The sequence below is a fragment of the Parambassis ranga genome, chromosome 3, assembly GCF_900634625.1.
Source record: "Parambassis ranga chromosome 3, fParRan2.1, whole genome shotgun sequence".
NCBI lineage: Eukaryota > Metazoa > Chordata > Actinopteri > Ambassidae > Parambassis > Parambassis ranga.
In genome coordinates this window covers 5622518-5646107 of record NC_041024.1, presented here as the reverse complement: position 1 = coordinate 5646107, position 23590 = coordinate 5622518, and the positions used below count along the sequence as shown (strand labels likewise).

Sequence of the window (23590 nt, the reverse complement as noted above, 5' to 3'; positions counted from 1 at the left end):
ACAGTAAAACCACAAACACTAAGAAGCTTTGTTTCATGCCACAGAAATCTGTGCATCATTTGCCAGAAGAGCATAGAGCCTGGTACAGGATTTTACTGGATTTGAATTGATCCATCTCGGTAAAGGTTATCCAGTACAAAACAAGGTCCTATTGCTTCAAATTATGACTCAATCCCTCGGTTTACCAACGTGGATGACAGCACACAGACAGCCAAGGTCTGTTTCCTGGTAAGTACTCCAGGAGCAGACTTGATAAATTGGCCATTTAGAAACAAATCCGTCCAAATGAATGCGCTGTTCACCCGGGCACGTTGTCTCACTAATGCAGTGTGCTGCCAGGGTGGGGAATGCCCCAGCTTTGTGGCATTTTATGAGGACAATAGTAAACCCTGATGGCTCGTCTGACTGGTTACTCAGGATGAAATATGCCTGTGAGATGCAGACTCGCACAGGAAGCAGAGCAGAGGGTGGAAACATGCCAAGTAGTGTGATTTTAACAGGAAAGCAGGGCAGCAAGCCAGATCAGGAGGGGATGACTGTTTTTTTTTCTGCCAGCGTTACAGATGAGTAATCTTAAATCTACTGAATGTGGCGGATTGACCTCGCTTTAGTTAGAAAACAAGAAGAAAACATAAAAATATCACATTCTGACTGAGTCATGATGGCTCATAAATATGTCAAAGGCCCAAACCTGACTCTGAATAGCAGAGCTGTAAAAATGAGAATAGCTTGTCCTTCCTGAGTGCTTTCCTAATTTAAACTACAATGATGGATGACGGTTTGTTCTGTTACACGCCCACTCTGTTCTGAGACTTTCATAGAAAATATATATTGTTGTTTTTTTTAAGCTTTTCTAAAAATGAAAGCTGTCGCTTTTTATAAACAAACATAAAACCTGTGAAGTTGCTTTTCTGCCAGATTTGAAAACTCTGTTCAAATATTGTTGAATAACACATTTTCAACCTATTTAGTCAGTTTTATGTCATATTTCTGCTCCTATTTTTTAACATTAGAGTTTTCTCATATTATTTCTGACTGATAACAATAACAATTCCCCCAATAGTATACAATATCCAAAAATAAAATCAAAACATTCATCGTTCCTGATGAAAAAGTGTCAACATTCCCTGAATAAGAACTGCACTTAATGTGAGGTCGATTCAAATAAAAACTACAAAGCAATCTTAAGATTTCTGTCACCAAAAATGTGACCACAGCCACTTTTATTAGCTCAAGACAGGCATACATTCCAGCACTCAAACATTGCCCTTTGTCCCATAAACACTTAGAAGGTCTCACCCTCAAACAGCAAAAGTCCTTTGTGTCAAAATTAAAAGTAGTCGTAGACACTGCGCCTGATCAAACAAAAGAAACACAATGAACAGACGTAACAGAAAAACAGGAGCCGGAGTTCATCTGCACATTCTTATTGTCAATTCAGTTCATTTAAAAATGACCCTGAGCAATAATCTGTGTAAACATTTCTACATTCGCTCCAAATGAAAAACATGGAGAAAAGAAAAGTCTGTGCCTCCTTTTCACCAGGACACACTCTCCATCCTCGCTTATATGTACAGGAAAAATTCATTTTGTAGGCATGCTGGTGATCTGGTTTATATACTGTGCATATACATGATGCCAAATCTTTTCTGAATCATTACAGATCCATAAGATTGCTTTGTTTCATTATTTTTTTTTGTATTATGGAGCATGTTAGAGACTGTAATAGAAATATACTTTATATATAGTTATATACTGTATTTAAGGAGTGCATTCAGATTCTCCAGCAGTAGATATGTTGTGGCTGACAGCTGTTCTGCATATAATGAGGGGGCCAATCAACGTGCTAAGGAAAAGACAGGGAGCAGCAGAGGTCACTCTGAGCTAGACTCTGGATCAGTCTGCACCATTCAGCCCTCTTCTGGGTGATGTAGGCTGGGGTGATGATTTGCACAGGAAGGCGTGGTGAACCCTCCACCCTTGCCTTCTCACACAAGGCCTCAGCGATACAGATAACATACATGCCACAGTCATAGCTGTTCTGCTGTGATGGGCAGGGCTCCTCCACAAACATTGCTTTTCTTCCTGCACCCAAGAAAGGCTCCAACTTGCTGGCAATGCGGCGTGCGTGCAGTGAATTGCTGCCATTTTGAGAGTCATAGTGAGCAAAGTGATTGGAGTTATGATGGTAGACCAAGAGGCTCCAGTGGGACCCCCCGGCGGTCTGGTTGGAGTTGTCATTAACGGCTAGAAAGACCCAGCGGCGGGAGGCGAGATCTAGCGGCTCTAGAAACAGGGCTAACTCATCAGGGCAAGAAGCACACTTGATAAACTGGGTGACCTCTGGGCTGATGAAGATGATGGCCTTCCCCAGGACTCTGAAGCGCTCTGCAGCAAAGTACTCAAAGGCAAAACCAATGACTTGGTCATTGAGCCAGTAAGGACCTTCCAGTAAGGAGACATCAGAGCGCCGCAGCAGGCTGTCCTGGTAGCTCAGCACTACAGGGTCCATCCTCCAGCACAGTCAGAGACAGACAGTCTGGAAACACAGACAGACAGTTCAGTGCTGATTAGTGACTGACACATCAAATCCATCAAGCATCAAGCTTTGTCCTCTGTGATTGTAATCACATCTCTCTGAGCTGTGGACTGTGGTTTATAGAACACATTTGATCTAAAGATGTAAGTACAGTTATGACATTGTGTAAATGTTGGTTTATTATTCTTATTTGTATTTTTATTTATTCTTATGCCTAAAATAAGTCTACTGTTTTGTTTGTTTTTTTAAAATCTTAGTTTAGTTGTGTATAAAGTCATGTGAAGGGAACTCGCAAAGTAAGAATTTCATTGCTCGGTGTAACTGTGCTGTGCATTTGACATAAATTCCTTGAATCTTGTTTATGAAACTAAACTGCTGTGTCATTTTATCAGGTTATTTGTAAGTGGGAGATTTCATTTAGTCATTTTAAATACAATGCCCATGAGTATAAACTTGAAGTCAGATTATACAGCATGGAAAAATCCACCTATTCGTCATTGATGAAAACAATTCTCAGCTGCAGCAGCAACCTTTGTGCCGATTAGTTGCAGTTTCATGATGACGGTGATAATGAAAGTCACAGAACACACCCTAAACATAGTGATGTAAAGATAATGGATGTTTCTCGTGTATTGCTAGGGCTGTGTTAAAAGTCTTATCACATAAAGTCAATCTGAACAATTTAAAGAAACTGTCAAACTTTACTGGAGACACTACAATATGTCCATGTTCACCTGCAGGCTCGTTGCCTGCCCTTAAACGTCTAATCGTAAAAAATGAACTTCATTTTTATATTTTGCTGTTGTTTTTGCCCTGCCATAAAGCCACTGCGGTGTATCACATCACTGCAGTGCGTTTAGTTCATCGCTTATTTTCAGTAAACTGCTGAGACGGGTCTTCCATTAGCATGAGGTAGCTAACCGCTACTTTCACCCTCACACGAAGCTAATCAATTCAGCTAAACTGTAAGCTTAGCCCGCATAACATAAACAACAAGCTGTCTAATTTAAGTGCATGACATTTATTTACTGTCCGTACCTGTAGAAGACACATTCACATAAAAACACCCACGAAAACTGCAGTGTTGCCCCACATTGCAATGACTAACGTAAAGCGCCGCAAGAGGACCGTAAACAATTTGCGACAGTTGGGTGGAGAAATGGCCGTCTCCCATTGGCTGTCTGTATCCGGGTACCTGCCCACTAGATTAACAGAATGCCTGGCACTCTGTTTCATTACGTACAAGCGATGGAAAGCTATCGCTACCGTCTTGTTCAACTATATTAAAGAAAAGACAAACACATATGTATAAAACAGTTCAATCACCGCCATTAAATGCTGGCTAAACAGCGAATTAGCGCTCTGATTAAGTGTATTGAACATCTAAAAAACACGAGGTGTGCTGCGTTACTTTGTTACCCTGCTACTTTGTGCCTACTTCCTGTTATGGCGCTTCATCCTCCCCCTCCGGTATTTCTCTCCGCCCATAAGCAGCGTGAACGCGCAGTGCTGCGCGCCTGAGAGTGGCCGCACTGATTAGCAAGGCAAAGAGGAGTTTTCAGCGACCGAGCTGCGAAGGTCTGCTTTTTAATTACACTCACACTGAGAGAACACGCTCGGATTAGAAAAATGCGCAAGTATTCAGCGCGGACTTGAATTCCGAGGACTTTGTTCGGACTCGAGCGGCTGGAACAGAGAGGAAAACTAATTAATTCAGTGGGAATGCAGGGAATTAAATAGAGACTTAGTCATTTTTGCGTGGTTACAAGTGGAGCTCTGCAAGTCAGGCTTGACAAGAGACGAAAAGGTCCCACTGGAAATTCACTTCACTTCACGTTCCGGAGGTAAGAGTGATGTTTTAGTAGTTAGACTGTGCAGTGTGTGTGTTGGTGGTGGTGGGCTGCCCCGCACAGGGACCGTTCAGACTTTGGAGCTGGAAGCAGCAGCTGAATACATGAATCACTTGTAAGAAACTTGTTCTTCATCTCATTTGCAACATTGCTTTCAGTTACCATGCTTTTAAGGCGTGTGTGTGTGGGCTCAGTGCTTTTGTGTAGTCACAGTGAGAGGTGTTTGTATGTGTGTGTGTTAAAAAAAAAAAGTTCTGGCTGCTGCTCACTGATGTGTCATTCCCCACTGCAACTACAGAGAGCATCAACATGCATCCATAGCAAGGATCATTTACATGATCAATTTCTTTATATATATATGTGGAAACTTACAATAATCAGTATTTATATGATAAGGTTGTGTATTGCATGGGCAGGTTTCATTTGTTTTATACATTAAAAGTAACAAAAAGAGAGACCTTCATACATAAAGGGTGATGCTGCATAAATAAATGTATTCAGTGTCAATATGGAATGGACTGTGCTGGTCTGGCCTGCAATAGCAGGGTGGGGTAAGTGTTTACATGTATTATTTAGTAGAGATCCGACAGTGCAGCTTATAATGCAGCGAAGGCAAAGCAGCTATAATTGTACAGGGAGGTCTGATGGGGTGAAGAAGCTGCTGAATCATGGGTGCGTGTCTCAGGCTGTCAGCGGACAAGAGTCCACTTCAAGGCAGCTTTCTGCAACACCGAGGAGCCCGTGTGCAGCTCAGCTCTAGTGCACTGGAATGGGTTTTATTTTTACCCTTTATTCTTTCAGTCCATGCTTTGCTGAAGAGGACATTTTATTCCAATTTTCTGCATGAAGAGATGGACGGCTCATTCAGCTGGCTGCTCCCGACCATCTTTTATTTGTGACAATTATATAACACCCATATCGGATTTTAGACCAGCTTTTTATTCGGCTAAAACCCCATCCTGTAACAGCATAACTGTAAAATGACTCGAACTCGTGTAGCTGTGAGGTTCCCCTCTGAACCCGTCCGACCCTTCAGATCAGCACAGGTGATGAGAGTGAAGTGGGCCTGTCCTGCAGGAATGTGAGGTCTGAGAAGACACAGCTGCTGTTGCATGAGAGGCGGCCTGGGCTGAGACTCCAGCAACTGGTCTCTGTTGACATCTGACACCCCACAGGCCCTCCGTCTGCTATTTCTAAAGGACTGGCCCCAGTTTTTGTATCACATCAGGCTGGTTTGAAAGGATATTAGTTGTTGGACACAGTTTGATGGAAATACTTTCAAACTTGGCAAACATTTACCTGAAAATCAGCTCATCCACATGCAGAGTTGAAGAAGCTTTTTTTTCCAGGGGTACATTTTCAGGCTTTATCACATTTGCTGCTGTTTAGTTAGACCTGAGGTGTGGCCTCACTTTATACCTGTTTTAAATCAAAACCTCTCAGTCGTTTTTACAATAAGTGACAGTGAGGAGGATTTATTCTAAAAGGAAGAGATCTCTGTGCTCTATGGTGCGTTCAAGACACAGTCTGAGGTTGGAATTTCATCGTCGGAACTTCTGATTTCCAACTTTAAAGCGTTCCACAGTGCACACAACATGCACCCTCAAGGAACAATGAATAAGGGTCTCATTCAGTGTGATAAAGTTTAGAAGGGTCAAAATCTTTCCTCCTCCAAAAAAAGATATGGATGACATCACAAAGCTGCTTTACTGAGAACTCTTGGGGGGAGTGTTAGTGGTGGGGGGTTTTCTTGTTGGGAACTGAAAAATCTTGACTTATGAGATGCTGTGAATGTTTCACTAGTATGTAAAAGTGGGAGGATTTTGAAACATTGCTTCTAACTTAGGCCATGAACGTGTCAGTCACTACAGGAATATCTTGTTTTTTATAACAAGAATATTTATTATGGTGGAATCCCCAGGTTTGAAGTAGGGTTGGGCGATATTGGCAAAAAAATGAATCACGATTAATTGTGGCATTTAGCCGATAACGATTAATTTGACGATTAATTGATGACAATTGCACTTACATGTTTTGTGACTCTAAATCGCCACATTGTTCTGAATTGATACTGACAAATCATTAGGTCAAGTGAACTACTTCATTCTAACAGGCTGGTGAGTAGTGATTAGGCACAAACCAGCCATGGAAATATATATTGATAACAGATGCACAAACTGCTTCAAAGTAATAATGAAGCAAACGTTTAAAGTAACTTTGTCCTTCAAATGTTCTTATCTTAAGTCACAGAGCAGTGCATGTCAGCATTAAAATTAAACAGGACAAATAAGTTCAGAAAAGTCACATCAGTGATTATTAAAGTTAAAAAATGTGTCTGTGCAAATTAACCTGTGACTGAATATGTCCCACACTAGTGCATGTTTTCACTCAGACTGTAGAACAGCAGCAGAAAAAACATTACAAACAAACCGGACAATTCCACATTTAAATGTATGTCTGTGCAAATCAAGCTGCCTTATGTTCTTCCAGTGCTTAGTTTGGTCGTAAGGAGCACAATGACTAACGTATCGCGGATTCTTGGCTGAGTGGAATTCTTTCAATATCTGCTGGAGGAGACTTCGCTGTTGTAATGTTTCCTATCTTGCTGTGGAGTCCGTAAATAAAGATCGGAGTTCATTCCTTTGATCCGAGCAAAAGTCCAGTTACTATGACAACAACCAACGCTCCACACTTCACCTAATGCATGTGGCGGCACTATATACAGCTGTAGCCGGCGTTGCGTCCTCGTTGTGCTTTCTTCGGCTTTCTTCGGCTTTCTTCGTGCTCCGGCTTATGGTGACAGACGTTGAACGTGCTGCTCCGCATCATTTAACTAAACACCGCTGTCTTCCGCCATTATTGTTATTGTGTGCTCACATGTGCGCGCTTGACGGTGATGGTGAGTGTACGTCTCACACAAAAATGCGTGATCATGACGAAACGCGACTAATCACCGTAATCGATAAGTGGCGAATATTAATCGGTGACAGTTTTTCTGACGATTAATTGCACACGATACGATTTTGCACAAGCCTAGTTTGAAGGCAATGCTTCAGTTAGCTTCTGTTCATAATTAGTACAGAGGAACTGAAGCTGTAACCTCTTCATTGCACATCCAGTAATGCTCCTTCAGGTCCTGTTTGCATAGATCTTTCCCCCCCCCCCCAAACATCATCTGCAAATGGGACTGACCCTGTTACCATCATCACCCCCCTGAGGGGTTACCTGCTGAACTAGGTCTCAGCTTCTGGGGAAAGGGTGGGGGGGCAGGCTCACATGACCACGGGGATGTCCTGAAAAGTGTTGTGGCCGCTTGATGGGATTGTATGGCGTAAGTGATTGGCATGCACATGAAGTCATTAAAGAGGAACCTGCTTGTGTTGCACCGAACAAAGCTCCCCTTTCTTTAGTAGGCCATTATAGAAGGGGAGGCTTTGGCCTCACAGGCTCAGCTTCCCCACGTTTTGCATTTCCCCTCATTAACTCACTGGTGCTAACAGTAGCTGGAGTGAGATAGAGAGAAGAAGGTGCATTGTGTTGCTCTTTGCAATTTTGTTTATGTTAAATGAGCCCAACTTGTTCTGTTTTAATGAATCCCTCACAATGGGAACAAACAAGACTGATCTGCTTTGAAGGTTATTTTGTGTCCCTTGAAATTAAATTCTACCCACTTATTTTTATATTGCACAGAAAAGCAAGTATTTAAACACCTGTTGTTTCTCTTTTTTGTCTTTTGGCATGATGAGCTGGATGTTTACAGGCTTAGATGTGCATGTGGGGGAGGGATGTTGTGGATTTTTAGCTTGATGTGTCAATACCGCAGCGTCAAGGTGATCTCTAAAGTCTTGAATTAAAACCTAAATTTAGGATTATGCAGCCAAAATTAAAACTCTGACATGTATGCTGATTACAGTGGCCATGTTGCTGCAGGATTCTGGCAGCAGAACACTGAAAACTAAAGTTGTGATTTGCAGAATTTTTGTGTGTTTTGTGACACAGCTGTGACAATAGCGACTGGCCCCCTGCAGCCTCCATGGTACAGACAGAACAGGGGCCTCGGTTAATCCCCAGGCATGTGCTGTTGTGTAATAATGGTACACAATACTGTCCACTCTGAGAGGAGCTGTGCCCTGAAACCACTTAAACTATCAGTCAAAAGTGTGATTATCTTTGTGAAGCCTTCCTAAATTAATGTTACAGCATCAGGATTTCAAGGACAGGAAGGAATAAAGTTCAGCGTTTTCATCTGTGCTCCTCACCGCTGCTCTTATCTGTGAGAAGTTCTGGCAGTTTACAGTAGTCTGTTCACTGTCAGTGTGAGGCAGAAGGGGAGGAAAGAGTGGAGATAGCTGCGGGCAACTGACAGCAAACAGGCCGTGATAAGGTGGATTTTGAATGCAGCCTGAGACATCCTTACTAATAGCTGACATTCTTCTATGGTGTAGATATGGAAAAGATCATATAGGATGTGAGGATATTATGTTAAGTTCTAGCTATTAGCTGTGGAATGGAGGTCAGACCTGAATCTATTTTTTGGTTTCTTTCTTCTAGCTCTGGCTAAAACCTGGAGCTGCTAAATAAACAGCACTACTGTTATAAAGTAATTATTTTATTTGAGCCTCTATGGTCCACATCGAAACCCCAGAGCAGATGCTCAGTGATATTGTCTGTCCCGTCAGCTGCAGCCATATCATGCTGTTGTGTATGATGTCGCCTTCAGCATGCTCACCATGCATCCACTACAATGACATCTGAGTTTGCATTCACAGCACAGGACTTTGGTTCAACATTTATATGGTCAGACACCCTGGAGACCTTTAGAGGCTCCTTATTGTCTACACAAAGTCTAAGTCCTCCACTTGGACTGAAAGCCCACTTAACAGGGATGATCTCTCAGCTTAGCAAATATTCTTCCTCTCCATGTCATGGTGGCTGAGTTGTGCTGAAGAACAGGTGAGCTTCGACCGTAGATGCCAGCCGCTCTGGAGATGAAGGGTCCGCTTTTCATGAGTGTTCTTAAAGACGTCTGGTCTGCTTTGGCCAAGAATCATTGTTCAGAAAGTACTCAGGGCTAATTTTAAGCGTATACATGGCCTTCATTAGTGAAACAAGTAGTTGAGAATTTGTGGATAATGCGAAAACATTTTCCTGTTTGTGTTCTCAGTAAGTCATCATGAACAACACTGAGTCTCTGTTTTGGTCATGCTTTACTTGCTGCTATCGCTCACTGCACAATGCAAAAGAAACTCAGTGAATTAAAACAAGATCCTGCATGTTTCTGGTGCTGGCAGAGGGCATTCTGGGAAATGAAGGAGAAGTAGTGAAACAGTGTTTCCATGCAGAATTATTCTTTCAACACACGAGCAATTTTCCCTTAACCTAGAAAATCATGTGTATTTCTAGTTTAACCACAGATGCTGCTCCACTTCATCTCTCTGAACCATGAGGTCATATCATTATACAGTATGAAACCTCTTTATGTATTTGCCAGCATCCTCCATCATCTACTTGAAGCCAGCAACCAAACTTGTGTTATCATCACACTGCTTGCTCCCGCCGTCTCTCTGTTGACTGCGGCGGCTCTGACTGCACCACCGGGCTCAGATTTCAAAAAAGCCTGCGGTCTGCTGAAGGCAGAAAGACAGCAGTCATCCCCCCATCCTCAGAGAAGACGGCAAGAGCCTCTGTAACATTGCCCTGTAATTACAGGTCATGTTTTTTCCTAATACGCTAAACAGATGTGCTTAAAATAATGCTTAACATGCAGAGTCAGTTTTGGACTTGATGACCTGTCATTACTATCAGCTGGTGTACAGTGTTCCTGCTGCCTCTATGAGTTGATTCTCTTAAAACCTTTCAGTATCAATGGTGTTTTTACTGGGCTTGTTTTAGTTACTGTACGTTGACGGCATTACATACGGACTTGCATGAGCTTACATGTCCGCAAGTGTCGTTTTATGGTGCCATAATCCGATATATTACACCGTAACCTTGCCCTTTGATCAGCAGGGCCCACTCATGTATTCCATGATTCATAGTGAAGCCTTTGAAAAGGCTCTCGGTGTAGGTGTTGAATACCCCTAAGGAAAAATCCTCCATGTGTGTTATGCAACGCTCTACAAAAGAAGTGGCTAATTTAAGTTAATTGAGCGTAAAGATGACACATCCTCTACTGTAACTAAAGTTCGAACACAGACTCTTTTCATCTTTTAATTCTTTTGTCCGCATGCCTAACTTGGTCACAGGTATCTGAATTAGGAAGCAGTGCAGTGTTGATGTCTGGGTGCACATCCGTGTTCATCACTCTGAGGTTGGGGGCATCTTGGCACCGTGCTCGGCAAGCGGCTACAGTCATTATTGCTCATCTCCACTCAGCCGTGAAAGGCGAGATGAGTCCTTTTTGGCATCTGCAGCCCGTCTTACTCTGAGCGTGTGTTTGCAGACAAGCTCTTCCATTCTTGTGCCTGTTTGTGTTGAGGTCTTACACTCCCTGCTGGTTGGTATGTTGGCATTTACATGTTGAATGTTTGTGGAGGAAACGTGCAGATGTCCTGACTGCTCCTCAGTGCTGTCCTCCCTGAGGCCAGAGGTGGCTGAATGGGTCCGTTTGGCCCAACAGACCCCCTTTCTGAGGGGGAAATGGAGTGTGCATAATCCGGGTCAATGATACCTCCTAGCCCCACACTGTCTTCCTCCTTTTCTCCTCCCTTCTCTTCTTTCATCTCCCCTCTCTGCCTCTGCCAGCTTAATAATACCTTGCCATCCACTGCCTGCAGTGTTCAGCTCATATTATTTCATTAATACAAGACCTTACAGCATGATCTGATATGATACTAGATGACGTCTCCCGATACACAGTACATTTTCTTGTGATAATAATAATCTTGTCAAGACATAAATAATGACAATACATTGATGCTACACCCACCAACCTGTTAAATATCGCAGGTCCTTAAATGGCCACTTAGGGCTGCCTTCCAAAGTGAAACCACCCCTTCAGACCTCCATATTAAAAACCAACTGTGTATATAATTGTTTTGTTGTTTTTGATTGATTATATTCTATAAATTATATTGATACTTGAAGCATAAATAGGTGGGCCACCAAGAGGGCATTGGCTGGAGCTGCTGCACTGACCTTCAAAAGTCAAAAGTCTTCTGTTTACACGTAACCATCTACTCTAAGGGGGCATTCAAGGACTCTTGAGTCTAAAAATGAGATGAACTCTGTTGTAGGCAGGTTTGCTTCCTGATTCATCAAGCCTCCATTACATGACCTTTTTCATTGACTACTAGTGAACAGTTTAACATGTGTTTATGCTAGTAGCTGTTTTGCATTTTTTCATGTAACCACTGGCTGGGAGGGAGGTGTGCTATGATTTGGGGTTTATCAGCCCTGGAGCTCTAAATGTTTTATCAGTAGTGGTACAGACACATATTATTGCTGAAACTGACATAACAAAAGAAGACATTAGCTGTGTTTGTATTGAACCTGCCCGGTGTGGTCTACTTTTAGTGCTTTGTGCATTACTAGATAATGTGTTCATGTTGATCTCTACTTCTCTCACTGCTGTTTTCTTACATTTTACATCTCTGGGTATGATTTACAAAATCTTTTCAAACAGCAGTGCCTTCCATTTGCTGGCCTATTTTATTGTGGGGTGGTGTACTTTTCCGACTCCATCAGCCAAATGTAGACTGTGCCGCGTCATATTGATATTTCCAGAGCTAGAACGGAGTCTGAAAGGAAAAACATTTTTCCACTCTCTAAAACAATAAAATGTAAACGTGAGGTCAGGCCAAGAGCACCAGCCTTGTTTTAGACTCAACATTTCAGCCCAGTTCTCAGCAGTCGTTTCATCACTCACAGTAGCTTAATTTGACCATAATTAAAGCCATTATAGAATTAGTAAAATGGAATACAAGGAATGGACTCAGGAGCAGTAGAAATTGGCGTATGGAGAAGAATAAGGGTGTATTTTCTTTCAGTTAGATGGATTAGGAGAGCAGACTTTTCATTGAAATCCACAGCTGTTTTCTTGAAGAATCCCTCACACCATCGGCTCCTGATAACACTGAATCAATAAAGCATTACTCACACCTATTTACTTTTATGACTTAGATAAACAGGGGACTGCTCTCTGGTTCACTCTGATGACATCAAGCAGTAACTGATTACAGATGCCTCTTCATTAAGAAGCAAGAGAAAGGGGGGGTAAATACATGTATCTCGCCCCTCATGAGAAGGAGGCAAAAACACACAAATTAGCAAGAGAAAGGGCTGCTGAAAGGAAAACCAAGGACTGAAGTCTTGGACAGAGACACAGAGTTAGAGAGAGGCGACAGGTTTATAAGCAGGTGTTTCAGGATCAGCTGACACAGCCGTCTCATCTGCTCTGTCTGGAATCTCTGGAAACTGGAAGGACATGAAGCACCAAATTACCAATACAGTTTTATTGAATGCTTCATTGTTGCATTGTTGCGTGGATATTTAGAGCTGGTAATTTCAGGCTTTAACAAAGATCGCTGATGGTAAAAACAAGGTGTTCTGATTCACTGTGGAGTCTGCATCCAAGCTGCACTGGTCCCCACTGTGTCGCCGTCTGTGACTGCCTGAAATGTCACATGACTGGTTGTGTTGCATTGTAGAAATCCTCTCCTTTAAAGGTAGGGTAGGAGATTTCATTCTTTCAATCCGATAGCAACCGATTAGTTCTGCAGTTTCGCATTGAGACGAAGAATATGAATCATCTGTGGAAGCTATAAAACGCTAAAAACATCAGCCAATCCTCCGGGTGGACCCTGCGCGGAGTATTGGCTGGTTGTCACTCTCTTCCTGCTCTGCGTGCACCAGAGAGGTACGTGCATGATGGCCGAAGTCACAGACCGCGGCTCGTGATTGGGAGGCGTGGCTTCGGGGTGAGCTCCGAGAGAAAAGGGTGTGTGTTTACTTTGGCTGACTCTCACTGAGTTTTCAAATCTCCTACCCTACCTTTAAAGCTTTTCCCCCTGATCTACATGGTGCAAAAACATGCAATGCTGCTTCTTGATCACAATTAATAAATTAAACACAACAGGGCTGAAATCGACTACATCGCACATTTGTATGCGGCACCATAGCCAGGTTTATTGTTTTGTTATTGTTTGCCTGCAGTTTTCTACTTTGCCATAGGAGGAAAGTTAGAAAACAAAACTACAAAAAAACATCACACCAGGATCATCTGATGTTGACAGTGAATTGTGGCGTGATGGTGTTGTGTTGAAGCCCCCCCCCCTTTTGCTACACACTTCCTGTTTCACCCAATGCTGCTGTCATTGTCCTGGGAGTGGACACAGGAAGTGGAATTCTCCATGGCGACAGCAGAGGAGTGGTGCTGTTTACTCCCACTGCTTCCACTGCTCTTTCATAGCAGCCCGCAGCAGTTTAATGTTGTTTTGTTTGATAGTAATCATGACTAACCTACATGAAGTGGCCACACTGATTCATGAGTAATTGCTTGTCACTGCTGACAGAGGAGGTTTACTAGAACTGTACATATGGGGAGCTGTTGCTTTCAGCCACTTTTATGAGTGTCCAGCAGTAAATCCAGCAGTCATTTACAAGATTTTGACTTAACCTTGCACTTTGGAATTGTTGTCTTTTGTTTGAAGCTCAGGCTTTGCCCCAAACTTTGCCCCAAACGTTTGGATTAACAACATCTCCTATAACTTTTTCTTTCTGTGAAGGTTTGCATGGTGAAGTCAGAGAACATAGAAAAAAAGTAGCAGAACGTGCAGAGAATTTAGATATGAGAGCACACAGTAGCATGCAATGTTATTCTTTTCTTTTTCTTTTTTTTTTTTTTTACAGTGTTGTCCTTGGGACTCCTGCTGTACTCTGGATTAATTTCCTTCCTCTGGTTTCTCCCTCCACTCTCTCCAGGCACACTACACTTCAAGCAACAACAATAATAGGTCCTGCACAGCAAAGGGAGGCTCTTAATTTAGCAAACACACATGGCACTTCCTTCAGTGTCATATTTTTTTCGTGTGTCACCTGTTGGTGCTCGGCCGGAGGAATGTGGAGGGAGTTAGTGTCGGCCCAGCGCTTCATTCAGAATGACCAGCCACAGTTATCCTCCACTGTGTGTACAGAAGGGCCTAAGAGGCCTTCAGTCATTTTTAATTACGGTGTGGACACTGATTCCGGCGTGGACTTGTTCCAGCCTGTCTACGGCCACTGACTCAGGTGTCTTTGTAACACACTCCTCCGAAGCCAAAAAACAGTAAAAGCTTGTGGTAGTTTTAATAATTGATTGATTCAAAGCCAAAGGCAGGAAGAACAGCACGTGGGCTTATTAGCAGATATTTTGAACATGTGCAATATTACTACATGGATAAATTAATAACCAGAGTACATGCAGGGCTCCATCTAAGGGAAACATTTATATCCATTTCCCATGCAAGCAGCTCAGTGAGAATATTATCCTTTTCAGAGCAGAACATTTTGTGCATGCTAGGTTTTCCATGCAGTAAACCCAGAGTGTGTGCCAACTGTTGAACTAGTAGCTATTTGCAAGGTAAACGACCTCTGGGTGCACATCCGTGGAATCTTTATACATACATACATACATATAAATGAAGCTGTAAAGAAGTCACGCCAGTGCCAAGCACTCCTCTGTGTCCTTGTGTATGATTATTTGCTTCCTACTGCAAAGAAATGTGCGTTTGGATTAAACTAGTAGTAGTGGAAGCTGACATCATGGAGCATCTGCTGTGTTTTTGCTGCTAGTGAACTCAATTTGTGCAGAACGGGCACATAATGATTATCTGCATCGTGATCTCTCACCATACTGAAGCCAGGTTGGCTGTTAGTCCTGCTTTCCTTCATTTCTCCCTCTCTCTCACTTTCACACAGCTCAGGAAACCAACATCCTCTTCTCCCTTTCTGTCTCTGTCTGTCTGTTTCTGTCTCTCCTTCATTTTCTCTTTCTGCTGCTCTCTGCCCCTTTATTTCCTCTCGGTTCTTCTTCTCTCATTCTTGCAGGCTCTCTGAATATTTGTTCAGAGCTCATGTTCCACACCCCAGCCACTGCTTCCTGGTCATTAGTAGTTATGGAGGCGGACAGAGAGACCTGAGAGCCGTGTGAGTCAGTGCACAACATGCTTTAGTTAGTGAAATGTATGTAAGGCTATGTTTCTCAGCAGGCAATGAAGCCCATATAGTTGTCAGTGAATGAGAGCCTTCTGGCCTTAATTGACATATTAGCCCAGCAGAGATACTGTTTACCTGCACTTCCTCCAGTAACATTAGACTCATTCCTCTGTAATGGGTCATCAGGTTGATTAGCCTGCCTTGCCTGCCTCATTAATGTATTTTTATAAAACCCCAAAACATCTCAGAAGAGCCAGTCAGAATGTCTGCCTTTATCATGGACATAAGTAGTGCAGATTTTCTGTCTGCCCATGAGGATTTATTTGCATGTATTAACTGCAATTTTAAACCCAAAACCAAAACGTTACAGACGCTGACTACAGTGTTTGCATTTTGCATTCCCCGTTTTCCATTTACCCAAATTAGCGCCAAACATGGTCATTCACCAGTGAGTTAAATACAGGGGGAAGTTACAGTAGGCTGCCGTACCATGTCCTCATGTTACACTCAATTTACCACACAGTCTAGAAAAAAAAGATCCTCTGTCAACCATTAAGCCTCATTGGTATGGACCAAAGATGGTTTTTAGGTTTCTCCAGAGGAAATGATGCAGCTTCAGACAGAGTTGGAGCTCTGTGATTAGGAGTTGTGTCTTCCTACTTTTGTATTGACTCATCCACATATTTGTTTCAGCAACCCCAAAAAAGGATATTTAAAGTTCAGTGGCGAGGCCTTGTTGTATCAGTTTACACAGTATTTGTTTTTGTGTGACATCAGATAATGGATTAGTAGATGGAAAATTTCTGTCAATCAACCCAATGGAAAAATGTGTACTTTTAGAGCCTGCAGCTTTGTGTTACTCCGCAGTCTGATCACTTGCAGAGAATTGCGGCCCTTTGCTTGACAAGGTCAAGGTTTTCACTCTGTGAGCTACTCTGTTGCCTCCAGGCTGACGGCTGAAGGTGAACTATTTCTGTGGGACTCTGCAGAGGCAGAGTTGTGTTACACATTGATACATTTGGGAGCCGGGAATGCTGACCTTTAATTATGTGTTTGTTGAACATGTTGGTGCTCATACCGCACGTCTACTGCTTCATCAATCAGCTGTCCCTCCCCACCCCCAACCCCTTTCCTTCAGGACTACAGCTGGGGCTCCTTTCCAGTCTGCCCATCCACACAGTGTTATACAACCTGCACCCAAGACTTTAGCATTTGATACGCTCTTTACATTGAATACATTAAATTTTATTATTTCAAAAGTATAGAATCGTATTACTGTTTCTGAGCTATCTTTCTGTTATCAAAGAGCTACAAGACAGAATGTTACTGGACGAGTTTCGGGAAGCGAAACCTCTCGCAGTTGTCTTTTGTTTTTTAGCTCTTTGATACAGTGTGACCTCGATGACGAGATCTGGCACAGAATCCTCTCAGACTTCTTTGCCAGATATGATCTCGGCCAGATCTTTCTTTGGTTCATGTCTCACTCTGTCCTGTCCACTTTTTCCAAAAACCAAAGTGGAACAAACTTTACATGCCAAATTATTTGCACACGTGATCACTCCCACACCAAGTCGTTGACATACATTTGTCACCCAAACCCATTGAATGAATGAGTGTCAATGGGCATCACATCCTTACATGTAGATGTTGCTATGAGACCTACTGAAGCTGATTATTATGCAGTCAGATGAGGTTGTAGACTTGACATAGCTTCCTCTGCTGCTCCCTATAAACAACACAACATCACTAGCTTTGGACACAGGCATTAAAAAAGGCCGGTAGAGCAGCAGAGCGCCCTCTATTGAATCTCGTAAATGTTGCATTTGAGTCTATTGTAGTTGTAATAATGGCTTGTTTCCCCCTACGTTTAAGTGGATATTTGATTTTAATTACAAAATAATAACATGCATTTTCACTGGAAATGCTGCAGGCATAATTTACTCCTGTTTTTTTTTCTTTCGCCGTATCTCTGGTCCATCCCTTTTCTTTACCGTTGGTTTTATGACTCTTTCTACTGTTTGTATTTTTATGTGCAATTTCCTCCGCCTGTAACACTGATGGGGGGTTGGGGATGTTTTTGAAGCTTGTGCAGCGCTGTTAAAAGGAGGGAAATTAGTTTTTACGCGGTATGTGAACGCCACAGAACACTGTCTAACATCATTCTTATCTGCATCTCATCTGTGCTGCACTCCAACAACATAATTAACGCCTCCTGTTACACGCATGATAAAGGTAGACACCAATAAAGTGTGTTGTCATATAAGCATGCAGAGTATTACACCGTGCATCCCAAATTAAAAAAGGTATTTGGAGAATGACAAACTCAGACAGTAATGAAACCGATAATGATTACTGTCACAAATGATTAATCTGCTGATCATATCCACAAATATTCTGGAAGTCTGTAAAATTATTATATTATACATTATACATTATATTATAATTTTAAGTAAATTGTGATTTCTGCAAACTAATCTCTGCAACTGACAGCAATATAACAGCAATACAATTCTGTTATATGACACAGCAGCTAATTTTGGTGACTCTAAGATGTCCGATTTTACAAATGCACCCATAACCTCTGGATGCATGTAGGAGTTCACAATCCAGTGCCAGCTCACACACCTTAGTGCAACACATTCAAACTCCCAGTGATAAAGGAGCTCTGCATACACGAGCTTAGCCCCGATGACAGTGTCACACACACACAGAGATGACTTCACATTGTAGAAAGCTGACCAAACTTGATCCTTCACTCCTCTGCAACAATAGCAGCCATTGAAGAGTCTGACTCACATGGTTGAACCTCTCCTCAGTTTCCTGTCAGAGGGAACCTCCAACGAGGCATCTCTCAGACAATGTTCGGATTACAGGGTGTAATTTTCTTCTAATGTCAGTATCAAGCAACATTGTGTACATTCGCAACCACCCTGGGAACCGCAGTCCTTTTGTTAATCACATCATTTTGGGTATTTGTTGTTTTTACAGGTGAAAAGGGCACTTTTTTGTACTGTTGAACTCATCTCTAAAACAAATGATTGTTTCCATGTTTTGCTCGTGTAAGAGGTTTGTGTCGAACCACTATTCCAAGAGCAGATTCATTCCAGCACTAGTTTAACTTTAACAAAGGCTTAAAGCAGGAACATACATACAGCTTGTGTGTTTTAAATACACAGAATTAGACTTTTGTGAATTCCAGCATTGCTGCTTTCAAATCTTGTCAGAGATCGGATCTGCCCCGATGGGCTGTTTGTTGTTCAAAGTGATCTCAGGTCAGATTATTTCTCTGTGCTTCCTTATTCCTGACCATTCAGGTGATGTAACCATGCAGATCTGTTCCTGGTTCAGTCGTTTGAGGAGAACAGAGAGAACAAGAAGAGGCCGCTGCAGGGTTCCTCCAGCTGTGCTCCATCTGTTTTATCACTTCCCTCAGGCTTATCTACAGCAGACCTTTTTAAGTTGGTGTGCAGACACACAGACACGGTGCTCAGGTGCTTCAGACATTGCTCTTTCTGTCTCTTTTACTTTGAATTGGTTCTTACTCCACAATGTCATCAATACAGAGTGTGAAGGTGCAAGAGTGTGTACAAAGGAAACAGGAAATATACTTGCTTTTTGGAGTATCACAGAAGAAAACAGTATGAAGCTAATTTTCTTGGGCCATATTACCTTGTGAAACTGATCTGCCAAATAACAAGACTGACAACCAGCACAGGACATTTTATTTTTCTGACCTTTAAACTGCAGTTGATGAACCTGATGCAACTAGGTCTCATGCGGACTTGTGTATACACGTAATTGTAAAGTGATTGTGTACTTTATTCACAGGAATATCAGTGCCAGTTGCTATAAATTTGAATGAACTCTTAAACTCTAATATGTCTGATAATATCATCGTCATCTCATCCTCCAGTCTCATCAGGATTGTTGTCATGTCACATGTTCATGCAGTTGTCTGTGAAGGTGTTCTGGAGGAGGAGGCGTCCATTAGTTGATTGTCCTGACGGTGATGGTAAACAGAGACAGAGCCAGCCCGGCCCTTGTGCTGTCCGGCACAGCCACAACCCTAAATCCCTCCTCCCCTCCCCTATCCTTTAAGCAGGGAGCTGACCATCTGTTCGAGGCGCCTGGCCCTCACTCGGTGCTACAAACACACACACGTATATGCAGACATTAGACCAGCCATACAAGGAAGGAAACAGGCAGTTAATACCTGAAATAAGCTGTAATACAGACTTTGAATTTGGTAAACCAGTCGTATCTGGGTGTGTGTGATTTATTTGTTTTTTATAAAGGTGGAAGGTTTTGTGTGTATGTGTCTGCATGGTACACATTTATATCATGTGCAGCTTTGTGTGATATCCCTGCTAAAGTAATTCATCACTTCTTTCCAGTTAAATCCATCCCCGTTCCTTTTCCTGTTTTGACTATCTTGTTCCATACATTAAATACGATTTTTATACCTGTTATACAAGTGTACATAACCACCTATATTCACATCACCACTGTTTTGCACAAAAACCATTCTTTGAGTAAAATATGGAAAATTACACACCGTCTTATACTTAAAGAGAGAATATAGAGTATATTTTGGCTCCAGGCAAGTCCTGTTAATTTTCGTTATGAATAATTATTAAACAATCAGTAAATTTCTGGATATGTTATAGCTGATCGATGAATGAGAATGTTGCTCTCAAGGTATAGCTTCTAGAGACCAGATTGAAACACGCATCACATCGAATGAGGAAATATAAGGTGTCACAGGACACCATTCCTTTCTCTACCTGCATGGAAAAGCCACAGCAGATAGCAACAAGTCGAAGCCCATTCCTCTGTGCTTTGACAATCTGTATCTGAAGCAGAAAAGGAAAGAACAACCAGGTAAAACAACATGCAGACCAGTGACATCATACAGAAACTCCTGGAATGCACTGAACATTTTAGCATGATGATAGACATGATTTGTTGGATAAAAGTTAAATACATCAAGGAAAATATTATATAACAGGTTTAAAATAGTGCATTTTAGTTTTGGATGGTGTTTGAAACAAGGACTTTTTGTTATTCGACTCGTCTCTTCCTCTCTCTGACGCCCTCTGCTCTCCCCATGATGTCCCTCTGCTGTGTATTAAAGAGGGAACTTGTGAATGGCGTGATTGTGTATTGACTAAAGAGGATGGCAGCTGCAGGTCTTGGGGGCTGCAGAGAGCTTATGTGTGTGTTTGGGAGTGTGTATGTGTGTTAATGGTAATCCTGCAGATCCAGATGACTTATCCTTTATCCTCTATGAGTATGCATGTCGGGTTCCAGCAAAATAATTTGGCCCTTTAGCACATTACATAATAGCACATGAAGTCTTTGTGTCATAATCTCACAAATTTCGTAATCTGGTAGATTGCAAAGGGCTGCTATGACGTGTTTGCTGTCAGGTCAAGTGATTTTTTTTTCAAACAAAGTATATATTGATTAATGTGAAACTGAACTCTGGACCAAGTGGTGTTTTAATTTGTTGTAATTGTGCGGGGGATTGATCCTTTGTTGTGTTTCTGTCTCCTTTGCAGTGGTAATGTCTTGAATTGGTGGTCCTTCCAGTCCAGTGAAGGACGTGCCAGTGCCGGGCTGCTGCTAATGGGAACTCCTGCACCGCCATGAGTGCTCGTGATGGCGTTAGTGGTGTCGGTGGCGTGGGCACCCTGGGCCGACGGCAGCGCTTCGAGAACTCGGAGTTCACCGTGCGCATCTACCCAGGCGCCCTGGCAGAGGGTACCATCTACTGCCCGATCAGTGCCCGAAAGACCACCACAGCCGCTGAAGCCATTGAACGCGTCATTGACCGGCTGCAGCTGGACCGCACCAAGTGTTATGTTCTGGCTGAGGTGAAGGAGTTTGGTGGGGAGGAATGGATTCTGAACCCCAGTGACTGTCCTGTGCAGAGGATGATGCTCTGGCCCCGCGTGGCGCTAGAACACCGGCCGCTGTCCGGCGGTGAGGATTACCGCTTCCTGCTGAGGCAGAAGAACCTGGATGGCTCGATCCACTACGGCGGCAGCCTCCAGATGTGGCTGCAGGTCACGGAGGAGCGCAGGCGCATGGTGGAACGTGGACTGCTGCCACAGCCCGAATCTCAGGGTGACCACGCAGACCTCTGCTGCCTGCCGGAGCTCAATGAGCGCTCGCTGCTGGACAACCTGCGCTCACGCTTTCGTCAGGAAAAGATCTACACTTACGTCGGAAGCATCCTAATCGTCATTAACCCTTTCAAGTTCCTGCCCATATACAACCCCAAGTATGTGAAGATGTATGATAATCATACACTGGGAGATCTGGAGCCACATATTTATGCCGTGGCAGATGTGGCATACCACGCCATGCTGCAGAGACAGAGCAATCAGTGCATTGTTATATCTGGGGAGAGCGGCTCTGGGAAGACGCAAAGCACAAACTTTCTCATTCATCATCTGACCGCTCTCAGTCAGAAGGGTTTTGCCAGTGGAGTGGAGCAGATAATCTTGGGGGCGGGACCAGTATTAGAGGTAAGCAAAAACACTGATGGGAATTTGTATATAATAATTTTAATTTAATTTCAACCATCACTTTAAAGTTATTACAATTAATTTATTGTGCATGTTTGGGAAATATGAAATAAGAAAAAGGTGTCAATATGTTTATTCACTTAATTACTGCCATGAAATATTCATGGTCAGGTCAAGACATCCCAAGTTTGAGGTGGTTCTTGCTGGTAATGAAGATGGAACACTCAGGATTAGAGACTTTACTTTGAGTCAGATCTGAGGTTAAACATGACAACACAAGACTCGATTCCCAGAAAAGACCTGAGACAACTTCTGAACAAATTTAAATAAAGTATGAGGACCTTTTATTAGTCTGCAGCTAAAGACTTTGCATGGTAACAGTGGTGGCTTGATTTAGATTGGAATTATTGAAGCCTATAAAACAAGGTGATACATGATTGGGCAAATGGTTTGGCAACATTATTAAAATGCTCCTGTCATATTAAACTCTTTTAGACCTTGTCAGTCCAGATCTCGTCGCAGTTGGCATTGAGTTAATGTTGGCTCTTGCATGCAGATTCCTTTTATCCTTGAACTGAGACTTCAGACATGAATTAACCCTGAAAACATTTGACAGCTGCCTGCTTCACATTGTTTGTTAGCTGCATTTAATAACATCTGTAGAATTTCTGTGTGGCTTCTAACATGAGTTACACAACACCGCTTAGCCACAACTGTTACTGGTTGGCCTCGACTCGCGTCTGCACCCGTACAGAGGTTTATTGCACTTTCAGTCCAGCTGTGTGGGGATTATACAGTGCACAGAGGGGCTCTATCTGCAGGCAGCCTGTGGACTATCAGTGGTACAGTTCTTGTTTCTGTGATTTTTTTTTTTTCCGCACAGTGGAAAGATTGTCTCAAGGTAGACATAGCAGGGGCCCAGCCAAAAGTTCGAGAAGGAAACTGGTTGTTTTCATATCACTCAAGACATTCCACTCATATTCTTTTTCTTCTTCGGGGACCTGTCACTTTAATACACACCAGTCAATAGTTCCTGACAAGTCCACAACTGCACATTGTTTTCTCATTTGTCAACTTCAAGTGAATTCCGGAAGGTTATGTAACACCCTTCAACTGTAGGCACAATGCAGCTAGTCAGAAGGGCAAATACAGCTTGTGTGTTGTCAAGAGTGTTGTTGTATTTTTTTAAGAGGTTGTATTGCTCACTGATCACCTGATCTGCAGCTGTTTACACTGGGTTCAGTCTCAGGATCCATACAGGTTCTCTGGTATTTCTTTTATATCTTTATGGATTATGAGGAAAAGCAAATAAAATATCTTGCATTGTTCCCTTCAGCTTCATTGTCAAGTTGAAAGTGCAGCTTAGAAGCCAAGTTCAAAGGTAACAAGTAGCTTTACGCCACATTTTATTGTCCTCGGTTTAGCAAACACTGCTTTTAGGAATGCCATTCATTTGTGTGTCTGTGGGGTTAATGAGTAAGCACATTGGGTTAATCCTCAACACAGCAACACGAGTGAGTAGTTCTGAGTGCAGA

General features: G+C 42.6%; 2 protein-coding genes across 6 annotated transcripts in view; one reads left to right on the top strand and one right to left on the bottom strand.

Moving 5' to 3' along the window:
* Positions 1 to 1184: 1184 nt before the first annotated feature.
* On the bottom strand, positions 1185 to 3662 carry senp8 (SUMO peptidase family member, NEDD8 specific). Its single transcript, XM_028402073.1, has 2 exons — positions 3578 to 3662; positions 1185 to 2539 (listed from the first exon to the last, which is right to left on the bottom strand). Exon 2 carries the CDS (start codon positions 2510 to 2512, stop codon positions 1847 to 1849), a length of 666 nt encoding a protein of 221 aa, XP_028257874.1. The 5' UTR covers positions 2513 to 2539; positions 3578 to 3662; the 3' UTR covers positions 1185 to 1846.
* A 409-nt stretch (positions 3663 to 4071) lies between these two features.
* The window catches only part of myo9aa (myosin IXAa), a 78339-nt gene continuing 58820 nt past the window's right edge, over positions 4072 to 23590 (top strand). For 4 of the 5 annotated variants that reach the window (XM_028401084.1, XM_028401082.1, XM_028401083.1 and 1 more), the window contains exons 1-2: positions 4072 to 4383; positions 21084 to 22055. In XM_028401084.1, the coding sequence (XP_028256885.1) occupies positions 21171 to 22055 (885 nt within the window). In that variant the 5' untranslated portion in view covers positions 4072 to 4383; positions 21084 to 21170. Of the gene's footprint in view, positions 4384 to 21083; positions 22056 to 23590 lie in introns of those variants that run through there. The other variant, XM_028401081.1, reaches the window with a different exon arrangement.